A 16,546-nucleotide genomic window follows, 5' to 3' on the forward strand; every position below is an offset into this window, starting at 1 on the left:
GGGCTATTTTATGATTCATCTAATGTATGTTCTGAGCTGAGGAATATAATTAATGTTTAGAGCTAACCCAAAACTCTTTGACTTAATTCCTTACTAAAGCACCTCTGGATGCACAAATGAGTATTCCCTACCTTCAAATTGGTACAAGGCTGGTATAAGGTTGACCTCATATTTCTTAAAAATATACTGTCACACTAAAATGACATGATGCACTAAGGAAACTCTTCAACACAAAAGCCTTTTCATCAAACCACTAGTATGTTAATATTCACAGTCTGTGCCTTAGCTGGGTACATCAAGAGAAGATGTTTCCTACAGGAAGTAGCTTGCTCTGATTTAAACAGAACAAAACTCTCCTCTGCCTGCACTCTTACAGAACTTCACACATCCATGTTTCCTGCTCAGAGGGGTGAAGTTTGAAAGAGGAAAGGTTTCTTTCCATCCCAGGCAGCAGTGCTGAGCAATGGAAAGCCAGTCAAGCTAGATCAACAACCAAGACAAAACTAAAGAAATACAGAATAACTTGCCAGGATGGATGGATGGACAGATAGACATTTAGATAGACAATTAGACAGAAATTTAGACAGACAATTAGACAGATATTTAGACAGACAGACAGATATTTAGACAGACAGACAGACAGACAGTCAGTCAGACAGACAGACAGACAGACAGACAGACAGACAGACAGACAGACAGACAGACAGACAGATAGATAGATAGATAGATAGATAGATAGATAGATAGATAGATAGATAGATAGATAGATAGATAGATAGATAGATAGATAGATAGATAGATAGATTAAAATGAGATGATCGATAGATAGATAGATAGATAGATAGATAGATAGATAGATAGATAGATAGATAGATAGATAGATAGATAGATAGATAGATAGATAGATAGATAGATAGATAGATAGATAGATAGATAGATAGATAGATAGAAATAGACAGATAGATAGATAGATAGATAGATAGATAGATAGATAGATAGATAGATACAGACAGATAGATAGATAGATAGATAGATAGATAGATAGATAGATAGATAGATAGATAGATAGATAGATAGATAGATAGATAGATAGATAGATAGATATTATCTTATTGTCAAGATTGATAACTTGATCCAGATGCACTGGACTATTTTTTGAATGTCAGATATGACCACTGGAATACCCCTACACGTGTAAGAAATCTGGTTTATTCAATTAAAGATGAACAAACTGGTGTGGTATGTTCTAAATGAAAAATAAATAAATAAATAAGGGAACTTACAACTTTTACATAACAGTCTGCCAAAGTTACTGTAGTCATGTGACTTTAATAAGTTGAATGACATTCTGATGATGTGAAATGGTATATTGCATACATAAAAAATGTCCAATGCTGTTGCCATAGAACTGAAAGCTATTACTGTTACACAGGGTAAGATGAACTGCATGCAGATATAATATTGTATAAATGTTGGCAGTGTTAAGAAATTCAAGCTGCTGATAGTTATAGTTACTATTGCTGTTAATACAACATTTCGTCACTGCAAGTCTTTATATATACTCTCAGTCCAGCCATATTTTAATTATGCATCATTGGAACTATGAAAATAACTTCAATTTCAGTTGAATTCAAGATAGCCTTCAAAATAGCATTTTCTAATTTTTTAGACAGTTTGAGGAAATATATTTAAACAATATATTAAACAATCTAATTTCCTTCCCAGCAGGCTTATCATTAAAATGAGTACAGCAATAGCATTTTGTAAAACATTTTGAGTGATTAAGGTGTTTAACATGCACAGATGAATTTAGATGATCTTGCACAAACTCATTTAGATGGAAGCTATATGTTTTGATTTAATTCACCTCTTTTATGCACAAAAAAGGTTCTCTCTAGATCAGAATATCTAAGCATGTGCTTAAATGTCTCATGGACTGTTATGAACAACAAATGTTCCTCTCATTATTCAGGTACTATTCTTCATACAGTATCATACAAGACAATGATATATTATGTGCCGGATTTTCAAGATTCCTAAATATTGCTGCCTATTTTTAATAATAAAAACAAATCAACATTTTAGAGAGTAAATGTTGTAATAAGTCTGCAAATAACCAGGGTCATGAAGGGCGTGTAGATATCAGTCAGCATATATAAATGCAATAACCTTATTTTGTTTGATGTGCTAAAGAATGCTTTGGCAGCTTATCAGCTCTAAACTCTAATCAAAGATGATCTCTGAGGCCTGGCGTAGGCAGTTGGAAGTGTCATCTGGCATACTGCTGTGCGTGAGGTTGTTCCCATCCAGGCGCAGGGTCCTCAGCCTGGAGTAGTTGACAGGAGAGCTGAACTTGCAGATGTTTGATAGGTCAAACTCTGAAACATGAGAGAAGGAGCACAATCAAAATGACTTAACAAGGAATTACATCTCAAAACAATCTAGATCTGTTTTCTGAAAGGGAGAGTTGATGCCAAAAATGAAAATCTGGCTTAATTTACTCTCACAGTTCAAAACCCATATGATTTCTTTCTTACATGGAACCCCAGTGGAGAAACTAAGCAGAATATCAAAGCTGCTCTGTCCTTGGTCACCATTCACTTTCATTGACATTGAGTGTTTACATGCACACCAATACACTGATAACTATCAAAAATCAGCCTATTCAAAAATGTGACAATGCAAGAAAACAGCATTTACATGAGAACTGAAATCATATGGTTATTCTCTGCTTTTGACTTCAAACCAACAAGCATGCACACAACACTTACGCACATTGAATAATAGGGCTAATTATATTATCAAGTCTTTTATTATGAAGGAAGACAGTGTGTTGTGTCTGTGTGTTACCAGCAGAGGTGTCAGTGGCATCAGCTTTGTGCTCCTTCCATAAATGCTGCAATGTCCTCCCACTCACAATCCCGGTGCCATGAGGTTACTTCACATTTGTTTTCACACTTGTAACGGCCATACATATATGGAATTATGCAAATATGCAACTGAAATAAATCCGGAGTGCTAAGGTATAACACTATTAGCGTGACGCGCACTAACCAACCCAAACTCAGAGAACAGCTTTTCAGTATAACACACATAATCAAAGCACGAGATTAATTCATTTCATGTGCATCAAGCACAGAACAGCTTACGCCCATTTCACACATGATCCGTTTGCAGTACATATGCGGTGTGCACACGGTGTGGAGGCAGCCCGCATGATAGTGCTTTTCAGCATGCTTTCATCCGTGGCTTCAGTACACCACAAATACAACAATGGGTCGGTTGTTCGCCATTATTTCGATTTTAAACATTTAAACAGCAAAAATAGACTCGGTGCGGAAACGATCGCTGCACTGCTGCTTCTGCACCGCTCCTGCAACGCAGTCTGAATGCTCTAACCGGTTAACGTGGGCACTGAAATAAATACGTACTGCATACATACTGCAAAAGGATCATGTGTGAAACGGGTTTATAGAATGGTATAACACTGTTTCAATATCCTCATGTGCACTGTAACAAATGTAGTTTTCACAGCATTATTACTGTATAATGAAAAAAATGCTTACTGTAGAAACTGTATACAGCATGTTGCTGTAGATCTGTAAAGCATCATGGTCAAATTTCTTTGGCAGGTGAATTCTACAGTAAATATATTTTCCCTGTGAGTCACAATACAGTAATTTTGAGTGGGATTTTATTTTTCAACAGTAGAAAGAATAATCTGTCTTTGCTGATGGTACACTTTACATTATTTCCACGCTTCACGCTATTCTCAGTGGTATCCATGCACAACTCAACACGTACCCTACCGAGAGCAAACCACACTATAGAGACCATGGAGGTTAGGAGACCAGGAGGTTACCCCATGTGACTCTACCCTCCCTAGCAACCGGGCCAATTTGGTTGCTTAGGAGAATTCAAACTCGTGACTCCAGGGGTGGTAGTCTGCATCAATACTCGCTGAGCTACCCAGCTAATCCATTTCATATTGTGGTATTTCTAATGGGAAGTAATGAGTCAACACAAATTGTCAAAGAGCCATCAGTCTTGCCTATACATTTCTACATTAGTAACTAATTCCTTCCACTGACAATTTGTGTTGACTCATTTCTTCCCAATAGAAATACCACAATATGTGGGGGCCTGGGTAGCTCAGCGAGTAAAGAAGTATCCAGTTGAGGAACAATAAAGTCAGTCTTAGACATTTCATTTTTTAAAATTCTACAGTTATACATATAACTGTAGAAAAGTGCTTGGGTTTTACTGTTTTTTTTTTTTTAATTACTTGAAAATATGTGTTTTTTCACATTGAATCAACATTACTAGGATAGTTGTGACTGTCAACAAGTTTGAGAAAGCAAATGTGAAACAATAGAGGACTTGCACACATCTTTATGATTAACAACTCCTTCCCTTTGTTTTTTCTTTTTCTTTCTTTTATATTTATCTCTAGAAGTACAGTCAAATTAACTAAAACTCCACAAACAATAAATCAGTCATTTTAAAACTCTCTAAATACGCATGAAAGATAACAAAATAATTTCAGGCCATGCAGTTTACATTGTCAGGGTAACAGGAACAAAGAGGAAGGAATTATATGTTCAGTAAAGTAGTGTTGTTGTTTACAAAATAATAATCATTTTTTTTTTTTTAATTGTTTACAAAATGAAAAGTACGATATAAAATCCATTTAGTGCCTTTGCACTCAAAAACTATATTTTAGACTATTTTTAAGATGAATCCGTTTCAATTTAATAACAAATTTCCATCATATTGCATTGAATATTCTTGAAGAAAATGTAATAAATAAAACTTTAGTCTAGGTCTTTTCAACAGGGCAGACTGACAGAAGAAGGCAAGACTTAACTTACTGTTAATCTCATTGGCTTGCAGGTACAGGTGCTCAAGAGCTTCGTTGATTTCTGGAATGGTCTTCAGCTTGTTGAAAGACAGGTCGAGGTCAAGGAGAGAAGACACATTGAAGACACCAGCAGCGATTCCAGAGTCCGCCAACTTATTATTGGAGATACGCAGATACTGCAGGGCTGGCAGTTTGGCCAGGTAGCCATTAGGGATGCTGTCAATATCATTATTGTCAGCATAGAGCATCAAGAGCGAAGGTGGAACTCCTGCCGGAAGCTTCTTCAGCTTGTTCTCGCTCATGTCCAGCAGAACAAGGGACTTTAGGCCTTTGAAGGCACCTGTGATGCTCTCAGTGGTCAGTTTGTTCTTGGACAGGTGAAGGGTGGTTAGGTTTTCCATTCCAGACAAAGTGTTAGTAGGGAATGAGCTCAGCTGGTTGCCAACCAGGTTCAACTCATCCAAAGACTTGGAAAGAGGGCCGGGGGGTTTGGTCAACTTGTTGTTGCTGAAGAGGAGCTTCTCCAAGCTGCCTAGTTTATCAATGGTACCTGCCTGGATTTTGTCGCTGGTGATGTTGTTGTTATCGAGAACAAGCCAGCGAAGGTCGGTGACATTATCAAACACACCGGCCTTGATCTCCTTAATATAGTTGTTCTGCAGGTAGAGGTATTTGATTCCACTCGGCACAATGGGGATGAACTTCAAGTTGCGTTCATTGCAGAACATGGCAGTGGGAAAGCTGATGGGACATTCACACTCCTGGGCACAAGTGGGTGATAATATGGCCTCTAGTGGTGCGGAGGGGACGTAGTATTCTTCATAGTAATCATACTGACCCAAACTCTGACATACAAGTCCAGCCAACAGGAAAGAGCACAGGGAAAACATGGCTGTCTAAATAAATCTGGAGAAGAGAAGAGAAGAGACGAGACGAGAAGAGAAGAGAAGAGAAGAGAAGAGAAGAGAAGAGAAGAGAAGAGAAGAGAAGAGAAGAGAAGAGAAGAGGGAGTAGTTTCTATGGTTACATACAGTAAGACACAGGCAATAACAAATGAAAAAAAATTGTAAGAATAACATAACTTAGTACAGTCCCCCCTTAGACATAAACAAAACCCAGATACATTATTTTAATGGAAACTGATGACTTCATCCTCATGTGCACAAATAGGCCCAGACAGTCCTTCCTACCATAACAAATTAGATCCAAATTGCTTATGTGCAGATCCAAGTTAATCTCAAGTTACACAAACCTAACTGCATACCTTCCTTTCTTTTTGTATGCAATGCTGAAGATATTGAGAATGCGAATTGCAAAATAATATTTTTAGACTTTGCCATTAACAAAGATTATACATTTGGGTAATCAATGCTCAGACTTAAGAGGACTACAAATTAGCAGGTGTAATGTGCAGGCTAATAGTACGTTATTATGTAATAAAGTATTGTGACATATCATGGCAGGAATAATGCATATTCTATGTGTCCATTCAGATACATCATCAAAATTCATGCAACAAAATTCCATGCCACTATTTAAATCATTAAATGTTATCATTCATAACTCAAATGGATGCTTTTGGGTTAAGCATACTTGATTATACAGGTAGATCTCAAACTCTACAAGACGAATATTTAGAGTATGATCAAAATTGGTTCTTCAGCAATCATATATTTGATCATCTTAACCAAACACTACAAAAGCAAGCATTATCTTTCACTAATCATTACACAAACCTAAATAATAATAATAATAATCCTTACCTTTATCCTTTTCTCTCTTTGTATGACTTTAGGTAGACTTGTGTGTGTGGCCGAGGGCTCTGGAGAGAAAGAGAAAGGGAGGGAGGGAGAGAGGTGGACGAGTAGAGAGAGAGAGAATGAGAGGCAGACACTCAGCCAGACTTTAGTCGCCCCAGATTGCTAGAAAACAGTTGCAGGCGGTTCTGGAGTGTAGCTGTTAACAGTTCAACTTGACAACCAAGACATATGGATTCTAACAAGGTTCAGGTGCAGCAAAGCATTTTGGGACACGTAGTGCTTGACAGGATAGAGCAGAGAGCAAGGACTCACCAGGGAGGGTTTGCAAAATATATATACCTGTGTAGTTGCCACACACACGCACACACTTTTCCATCAAATCTGTTCCAAACTATGCCACAAAACAAGCTACCTATTGTGTAAGACGCAAACAAACCTACAAACACCTCAAAGTGCAAACCATATTTCTGTCTGAGTCAATGCCAAATATTTCTAATAAAAAATAAATATTCTCAACAAAATAAGGGTTTATTAAATGATGGAATTAACTTAAAAAAAAACTTGTCTACTTGCAATGGCAGCTGCCTGCTGTTAAACAACTGGGCGTTCAACTGTAATTAAGAATTGGAAAAATTGACCAAATAAGACTGTAGTGGCCAAACCAGCCTTACATAACTGTGTTGTCTATCTTGCATCAGTTCTCTCTATGTCTGTAGAATGTATCCAATTATTAACAGCTGGTAGATTGTATATCATCAAACAGTGTGTCATGCTTTCATCTTTACCCTAATAAAAGCCAGATGGCTTCTGTCTGGCTGTGGTAATGGAGCTCTAAGCTTTGGGCATGCAGCTCTCATACACAATGGTGGGCCATAACCCATGAAGAGTCGTGGTATGAGGGTGCTGACTGGGGATTGGTTTAGGTTTAATAACTCATGATGGCTTTTAGGAATGCAGTACACAGAAACCAGATGAGATTCTTGTTGCAGAACCGCCCGGCAGTACAATGAACCATTCTATACAGATCAGCATGGTTATGGTTTATTTTTTAACTGTAGTGCTGTAAAATCAGGATTAGAATGCACTGACTGGGCAAGTGACCAATCAAGAGTCGACACATCACTACAGGTGTTCCACCAGCACATTTATCTGTCCTGTTTACGGTAAGCTAACTGTGTTGAGAAAACCAGGACAGGATGTAATAGAACCATACTGAACCATGCTAAAGTGGAAATGCTACTGGAACTGTTATTCTCCATGCTTAGAGCCATTCGGCCCGACTGTGGAAAAGGAGTTCATAATATTAGGGTGTTCTGGGTGGTGGTTACTTGGCTACTTACAAGCCTAAATCAAATAAGCCAGCCCCCAAGTTCTAAGGTCTACAGGATTTTTTTTCCACCTGTTTTATCATTTGCCAGGCAAAAACCTCATATGTGTGATTGTTTAGAAATATAATATCACACCTCTCCTCAACAAGCTGCATGATTTGAGGTACTATTCAGGTCTGTACCACAAACAGTACAGGACAATTGACAAGCTGTTAGAATACTTAAGCCTGAAACATACGAAATTATGTTAACGCAGAGGCTTCTAGATATTTCAGCTTGAATTTGTGTGAGTTTTCTGATTTTCTACATTGCCACAAGGGATGTTAGAGTGGGCATATGGGTGTCTGCTTCTAAGGTGAGTTTTCTCTTTAAGGTCAACTACTGAGCAACAGGTTGAAGATAACATTGCTGAGCAAGTAAGTTAGAGTCAATATGTATTATTTAGAGCAACTTACCTGAAAAATAACACATCTGGTGTAATGGCACAGACATTTAAAGGTAATTCTATCAGCCCCTTGAGTTCTGAGGTTTGTTACCACCACAGTAGCGCAAGAATTAGCATGTTCAAACAGACTACATGTTAGCCAAGCACTCAAGGCTGTGTTTGCGTACTTGCAATGTATGTTTCTGGCCTTAGGTTTAGGTGTGCATTCAAATCCTTAACCCCAATGATAATTACCTATTAAAATGTATTTAGCAAGCGCCACTAATTAGTGCTATAAATACTATATCTAAATACATAGTGTGATTAATGACTGCAAACTTTTCTTATCCTAGCACAATTCTGTTTCATAGCTCACTCTACAAAATGTGCATACATCAGATTTTGCGAGTGCTTCCTCTGCTTTATAAAGGAATTTTACAGTTAACTACAAGACTAATCAGAAAGTATAGTCACATAGATACAGTACACCAATCTCCTGAACATGACAAAGCATATTTGAGTGATCAATATACTTGTAAGTAAATGCTAACTGAATCTTTGCAAAACAATAATAAATATCCTGAAAATTGGCCTTCATGAGTAATGTCATTGTGTGGTCTTTTCTTCTGATATTATTTTTTGTCATTTTTGCTACTATATTTGACAGGGATAGCAGAGAGCTGGCAGGAATGATGGGACGAATATAGGGGAACAAAATCGGAAAATGACATAAGCCAGATTCAAACTCCTATTACTTGCATTAGCACCACATGGAACAGAACTGCTAGGCCATAGCTTCAGTGCCATTGGGTGGTTTTGAATTACTCTTGATCAACTTGACTGCTAACACACCCGTGCCTGTCAATATCGCTCACCTATTAACTTATCACTCATTTTTCATCTCTAATGTCCCCTGGAGGTCATCACTCCATATCTTTCTCTCCACTCATGCACCGGGTCTTTAGTATTGGCACACGGTAATGGCTCATGTGGGTGATGGACATGTATGACAATGAAGTTGTGTAGCAGGGGCAGGTGATGGCAGAACTATGCAGCTGTATCTGATACATGTATGTGAGAACATTCACAGTTGTCCTCAAACCATTTAAATATGCTACTCCTGGAAGGTGATTGACAACATCAGCTGCTAACAGAAGCACATTTTTGTGAGACAGAGGCTATGTTTAGAGTAGAATACTATCATTGCAGTGCAGTATATACTGTATACTGCATACTTTAAAAAAATATTATGTGAAACAGTACAGAGTTTGCAATGATAAACTATTCAATCAGAAACGTGTTACATTGTCACTTGATATCTACTTCAATTCATCCAATTCAGCAGCTGAATTGTTGTTTGTTTCTCAAGTCGGATTATTGCCATCCCAACTTGAACAAGGACAATTTGTGGACCAGTTGTTTTCTCTCTCCCATTCATGTCTGTGATGTCTCTGTCTGAGGAACACAAAGTGGAAAATGAATGTCTCAGCATCCTGATAATAATTGGAAAGATTCTCAAAACCCATTCCATGAGCATGTCCAGCATCTTCCCACTATGGAAATATTTTGAGTGACTTCTCTTTGAGAATAATTTCCTCTTTTCATCTCATCTTCATGAATTTGCAGTTGTATGACATCAGTGGATGTATTTCCTCTGTTTTCAGAACAGCACACAGGAAAGTCCAGAACCACGATTGTCTGTGTTTCTAATAACACCAGACATTTCCATTCAGTTTCGGAATTTCCCAAAAAAATATCCCTGTCCTGGACATCTTCAAGACAGCCAAAACTATTTGTAAACAAGCTTACTGTAATAATCCAACTTGGTAAATTAAAATTATTTGTGCTATTTTGAACTTTCTCGAATCACAGCTTAATATAATGACTTACAATAAGTAAGTCATTCTTAGGCTGACTTCCCCAAAAAGTGTAACAACTGTGGCTCCAACCGCCCAACACTGCAACAATTGCAACAATGCCCAACATTATTTTTCAACAATAAATTCAACATTATTTTTGTGATTCCATTTGATGATGCTAGTGGCACAGAACTTATGCTCTTAACCTTCAAATGTATTACTCATACTACCCTGTTTATAAACCTAACAAAATTAAGTCTTAGCCTTGATGCAAAATCATTGACCCTTCTGCTCCTCTCAACAGCGTTACAATTTTTTCCTCTCCAATACTGTAAGTATTCACTAAATCCTAGCATGGTCACTTTTTAATAATGCCTGTTTGATCAGCCTGAAATAAAAAAAAAATTCAGTGGAAAAATTATAACAACCAGGGCAAGAAAAGGCTTGGTTTCTGCATGGTTATTGTGCCTGAATTGTTATTGTTGCAAGAGCTGAGTCATAAGACTTTTACATTTAATTATATCTGAGAAGAGTCTCACATGGTTCTCATTGTCAGTGCATACTGTATGTTTATGTCAGCACTTCACTAATTTAACCTCTCATGACTTTGAGCTGACAAAAGAAAACAAACCAATATGCTCTGAAATGGATCTTTCATGCTAAATATTTCAGGGTGGCTCAGGTTTAAAGTGAAGAACAAAGTTGAAAGACATTGAGCTCAAAAAACTTCTGGACTCCCAGCAGTTTCAACAAGGTCTCATGACAACGTGAGATTGCAAAATTGTATGATAACGTACTACTTCGCTCATATGAAAAATAAACATTTCAATATAATCTCAAATGTAATACCATACAGTAGGAATAGGTGATAAAATATATGTTATTTTTTATACGATACCAAGTGTTATCAAGGCCAATATAGCCGATAACAGTATATGGTAGCAGGGGCGAGGGTCAGGCGGCCGTCCGGAGAGGGGAGATGGGAAGGACGCCTGCATCTGAGCTAAATTATGTCTAACACATGTCTCTATTTCCAGTGAGCGTGGGGGAGCATATAAACGGCCACACCAGACAAGAGTGCAGCATCTGTGAAGCTGAAGTTTGTGTGAAGCTGAAGTGTTTATGAAGCTAAGGTTTTGAACTAAAGGCAGAAAATAAAGAGCCTTACCCGTCTCACTGGTCCCATCTCCTGATTACCTTTACACAGTAGGCTACCAATACCGTGCATCTCTTAACCTCAATGTGACCCCGTGTCCTCATGCATGTAAATTGTGTTTTGGCTTCCCTAAACATTACGCATCAATTAATTTAATTAAATTTTTGCATTTTATTTTTGTCAGTAAAGGGTAAACTTTCGACACAATGAGTCATGTGACAAACAACATGGCGCTGACCTCAGTGGAGTTTGTCTTTGGTAGAAACTGCAACAAAACTTGGGATTAGTTGTTGCTTTTTCAATTTCTATGGATAAAATGGGTCATTTTAGCCATTTGAAATTATATTAAAAAGTCATATTCCTTTTTATTTACAGGCCCAAACTGCATATCAGAAACCTGTTTTTGTTTTTCATTTCTAATCAGATAATTTTCAATCGTTTAACAAATGTTACATTTGATAAATTTGTTTTACTGAAATAAATTCTTTTAAATAAACATCAAATAACTTTATATAAGAATTAGTGCTGTCTGTGACTGAAACGAAACCGCTTTCTCTAAAAACTCATCAGTGAATCATTGTTTTGGGGAATATAGGCTATACAATGCTTGATATTGCCCAAGAAAAACCTGAAGATTTCATACAAAGGTGTACACTACAGTCTTCAAAGACAAAGTACAACTGGCTCTAACCAGGTGTGGGTTTACAATTCCCAAGCAACCAACCAACCCGGGGACCCATTTTGAAAATGTTTGCTTAAAACAACTACATAAAATGTATTTTAAATCATAATTTTAAATTCATCCTATCAGCTGTTGTAGTCAAGTAAGTTCAAAAACTTTTATGAAATAAAAATCTAGATAAAGGTGAATAATTCATGTTTTCCAGTTTTTCACCAATACAGTGATAAAAAAGCAATATATGCCTACAAATATTTTTACAATTTTTTTGTTTTGTTTTTGTGAATAGGGTGTGCAAAACTACTTCACCCAGTAACATTTTGGAATTCCATTGTTACAGTAATTATTTATAGTTGTCCAGTTTGTCATTATAATGTGAAATAGAATTATTATAATTACTTTGAGGATTTTTTGCATACAATAGTAATATATTTTATTATTTTATTTACTTTATTTTCACCTGGAGCTAATATTCTACTGCTGCGGTGTATTGTTCACCATGTTACAAAATGCTGCATTTTATGCAAGCATTGTAGCAATATTCATAACAGGAAACATACAAAGGACAGCGGCCCCTCCGCACATAAAAAACATTGCTGTTTATCAAACGCTGAAAATTTGCTTGCTATAGAACAATCTGGAATAATGTTAAGCATTGTAACAGTCACCTCTTTGCAACCTGAACTTGTTCAGAACATGAAATCTTTGTGACACCTGTGCAAAATACAATCTAGATGCAGCGCAACGACTGTAACAGAACGCAGGTGTCATGATGTGCAGTAACATGTTCGGAAGGCCTGTATATTTTTTCATAAATTACAGACCCAAACCCAAAGTCCTACTGACTACTGGATTTGTGAACCATTCTGAGACCACAGAAAACAGCGTTGACATTGGACAGCAGATCATTGGAAAATAGTGTTATGGATCTTAACCCCATTGAGTTTTGTGGGATCTGATAGACTGTAAGGTGCATGAGAAGTGTCAGACAAAACAGACACATCAGCAAGTGCTACAGGAAGTGTGGGGTGAAATGTCACTTGAGTATCTGGACAAACTGACAGCTAGAATACCAAAGATCTATAAACCTGTCATTACACGTGGAGGATTTTTTGATGAGAACTCTTTGAAGTAGTTTAAGAAGTTCTGAACATTGTTTTCAAATTGTAAAAGTAATTTTTCATGTTATTAATGTCCTGACTATACACTGTGATCAATTGAACACCACTGGTGAATAAAAGTACCAATTTCTTTCCATAAGAGAAAAATCTGTACATTATTCCAAACCTTTGTCCGACAGTGTATATATATATTTGTAATAAATGTATATCAACTAAGCATTGTCTGCAACTGCATGTGTCTTTAAACATTACTGCGCATAAAGTTGAGTGGAAGGATAAATAGATGCAATCACTATTTGCTTATTGTTCTTTTTTCACTTTAAATGTTATGAAATGCAATAGTTTTCATGCTAAAAAATAATAAAATCACTATTTGAGTAAAAACCTTAAGTGTCGATATTCCTATGTGAGCATCGATCCTCTCAGTTCAACATCAGTATTTGAAATATACTTTATGATCGATTCACCCACCCCTAAATACAGGCATCAAAATTTAGTTAACCTTCTATACATTTTCTAATTTTGAACAAATTTGGTTACATTTTTTATATTTATTTAGCATTAACATTTGTCTTTACAATAATTAGCTTAGTCTAGCTTAACATTTTGGGTGCAAATTAGAAGCTCTAAAATGTCTTAACTAGTTCTGTTTTAGAACCACACATCCATCCTGTAAAATCCCTCATATCATCTCTCTCTTAAATACCAAGAGGCATTCAGATGAAGTTTGGACAGATAAGGTCAAGTGTTGGATGTTCATGAAGTCAACAAACCCATAGCTACCTCAACAATGTGAAAGATACAGTTTTTAACTTGTTCCACAGTTTATCCCCTGAGCCTCACATTGGCAAACTCTCTTATTTGTGCACATCCACACACTTACACACATGGAAGCACATGTGCCACATGGAGGTTGGGTAAGGTAGCAAAGCTTGAGACTTTCGAATATCCACTTAATATAATTCCAGCAAGCTAATTAAGATGTCACAGTGAGAAAACTAGCATGCTTTTGTTGCACGTGAGATGGAAAACTCATCAAAGCTCACACTCAGGGCTTCGTCAGGGTCCTGTGTGCAGGATAAATGTCTTCCACGCTATTTTGAGAATAACGTCACTTGTGCTATGCTGTGATGCAATTGTGAATATGTGATAATTTAATAATCTGAGTTAAATATTTAGAAAACTCACAATACTATTTACAGGTTAAATTTTAATATGCAGTTGATTTCCACAAGAAATAATGTTGATTCATCCCTCAGTTTGTAAATAAAAATGTGTTGACTGTTATGCATTTACAATAGAAGTCTATGGGCAATGATTATGGTAATTGACAGCATGTCACTGATGGCGTTGATAGAGCTTAAAAGAACAGTTCAAAATCCTGTCATCATTTACTCACCCTCATGTCATTCCAAACCCATATTACTTTCTTTCTTATGTGAAAAACCAAAGGAAAACTTGTAATGAGATTTGGAACAACATAAGGGTAAATTATGATAGAATGTTAATTTTTTTTTGTCAACTATTCCATTAATGTGTATTTACCCATAACATTTCTTTAATTGTAATGCATTAAATGCTAAATTAAATAATAATAAAGGACAGATTATCTGTTTTATTCTCTGTAACAGGAGGTTGCTTGGGGGAAAACTAAATACAGCTATAAGCTTAACAATAGTGTGAGTAACAAAGTCGGTGTATGTGTGTGTTGGAGTATTAATTTCTCTGCAGCAAAGATCTTAGTTTTTGCACTTACTGTTCGGAGAGATGATTTAAGATGCCACTGTTACGTAAGTTAAATATACCACCGACTCACATACACTGCACTCACTGGCATACACACATATATACATACATATATAAACACATATACAATTACACTCTGTATCCTTCACCTTTGAGTCCTAGAGGAGGGGTTTCATTAAGAAAGCTTATAGGACTGTAAAGTGGGCGTGAGTTGGATAAGGGGACTAAACCAGTCACAAAATATTCCACAAGGGTGCACCAGAGATAAAGAACAAAGAAGTCAGGCTGGGGGAGAGAGGGGAATGAGAGAGAGAGAGAGAGAGAGAGAGAGAGAGAGAGAGAGAGAGAGAGAAAGAGAGAGTAAGAGAGAGTAGAGAGAGATGCAAATACTTTAAACTCTGTCCATATTAAATGAATGTACTAAAAACAATCTATTTATTATACATTGCTATAAAAATCTATTCATTATACAATATCACAACCACACTATTTTTTTATTAGATCTTTTCTGCATTTCCATGCCTTATTTTAGTGTCTGATTTCATAAACCAATATTGGCCTTATCCACTTATCCAGTCAGGAAATTATATATATAAAAAAGAATTAATACAATTTATATAACATCCTTACAGTTTATCCCTGTATCATGATCCCCCCCTCATAATTCTTTTGTCTATTTTGTGGTTGACCCTGAAACCACAATATGTCTGAAGTGGTCTCCCAAAGTAGACACACAATTGTATTTAAAGTATTATATTTAAAAGCTGCTATTTTTTTTTAAATCAGACATACAATTTCCACCGTAAAAATAATAGTTATATTTAAAAGTGTAACCACACAATTAAAAGCGAGATAAAAAAAAGGTTTTGCTGTATCTTTTTACCTACAGCATAAAAAAAACCTGCTCTATAAGGTTTTGGCAAAAACAACACACAATATAACACAATAAAAATGGCCAAATGAATGTGACAAAGTCTTTTTGTAAAACAATTTTAGGCTTTTCCTTGTAATGATTTTGGAGAGGATTCCTAATAGCATGAAGATGTAATATGAGTAAAATGTATAGTATGTCATTTAATGCTTAGTGATTGCTTCTAAACGATGGTCAGATCACTTCCATGAGCACTTAACTAGACCACATGGTAAAAATAATAATAATATAAATACTGTTATCTCCTTTTTCTACTTGTGGCATTCCTTAACTTCTGTATGCTCTTATCTGTCAAGCTTGGCAGTCTGATACTGCATATGGTTGGCTTTTGACAAACTATGATGTTCCAAATTTGTAAGCTGCTTTGGATCAAATTGTATTACAGATATGTTTCAGATTTAAACCAAACTCAAATGTGTAATTCTTACCATCGCTCTTGACTTCTTTTAAAGGTCTTCTGCGACAGCAGGATCCATCCAAGAAAGCTTGTCTGCCCTGCATTTTTTAAATGAGGTATATCATTCAATTTCATCCACCCTTAAACCAAGTGTGTACCCTTATAAACATGCGAAACCACCCTGTGAGAAACCTGAGTGAACAGTGAAGGGCTCCCAGAAAGTGTGATGATATATTCAACTGTTTATTTGGTTCAAGAAACCTGTGTTGGAGCCTTCATTGGAC

The 16,546-nt window shown here is 36.5% G+C and overlaps 1 protein-coding gene across 1 annotated transcript; it reads right to left on the minus strand.

The window, feature by feature from the left end:
• Positions 1–1,309: 1,309 nt before the first annotated feature.
• LOC127639242 (lumican-like) lies at positions 1,310–16,442 on the minus strand. Its single transcript, XM_052121155.1, has 5 exons — positions 16,294–16,442; positions 15,084–15,219; positions 6,625–6,683; positions 4,872–5,767; positions 1,310–2,378 (listed from the first exon to the last, which is right to left on the minus strand). The coding sequence occupies exons 4-5, from the start codon at positions 5,749–5,751 to the stop codon at positions 2,224–2,226; spliced, it is 1,035 nt and encodes a 344-aa protein (XP_051977115.1). The 5' UTR covers positions 5,752–5,767; positions 6,625–6,683; positions 15,084–15,219; positions 16,294–16,442; the 3' UTR covers positions 1,310–2,223.
• Between the last annotated feature and the right edge of the window lie 104 nt (positions 16,443–16,546).

The sequence above is a fragment of the Xyrauchen texanus genome, chromosome 47, assembly GCF_025860055.1.
Source record: "Xyrauchen texanus isolate HMW12.3.18 chromosome 47, RBS_HiC_50CHRs, whole genome shotgun sequence".
NCBI classification, from domain to species: domain Eukaryota; kingdom Metazoa; phylum Chordata; class Actinopteri; order Cypriniformes; family Catostomidae; genus Xyrauchen; species Xyrauchen texanus.

What these genes read in the sequence shown, in the direction of transcription:
- LOC127639242 (XM_052121155.1), bottom strand. Translation starts at nt 5,751, where the DNA reads ATGTTTTCCCTGTGCTCTTTCCTGTTGGCTGGACTTGTATGTCAGAGT. An exon ending in GCAAGCCAATGAGATTAACA is followed by an intron (nt 2,379 to 4,871) that starts GTAAGTTAAGTC and finishes CTCATGTTTCAG; the next exon opens with AGTTTGACCTATCAAACATC.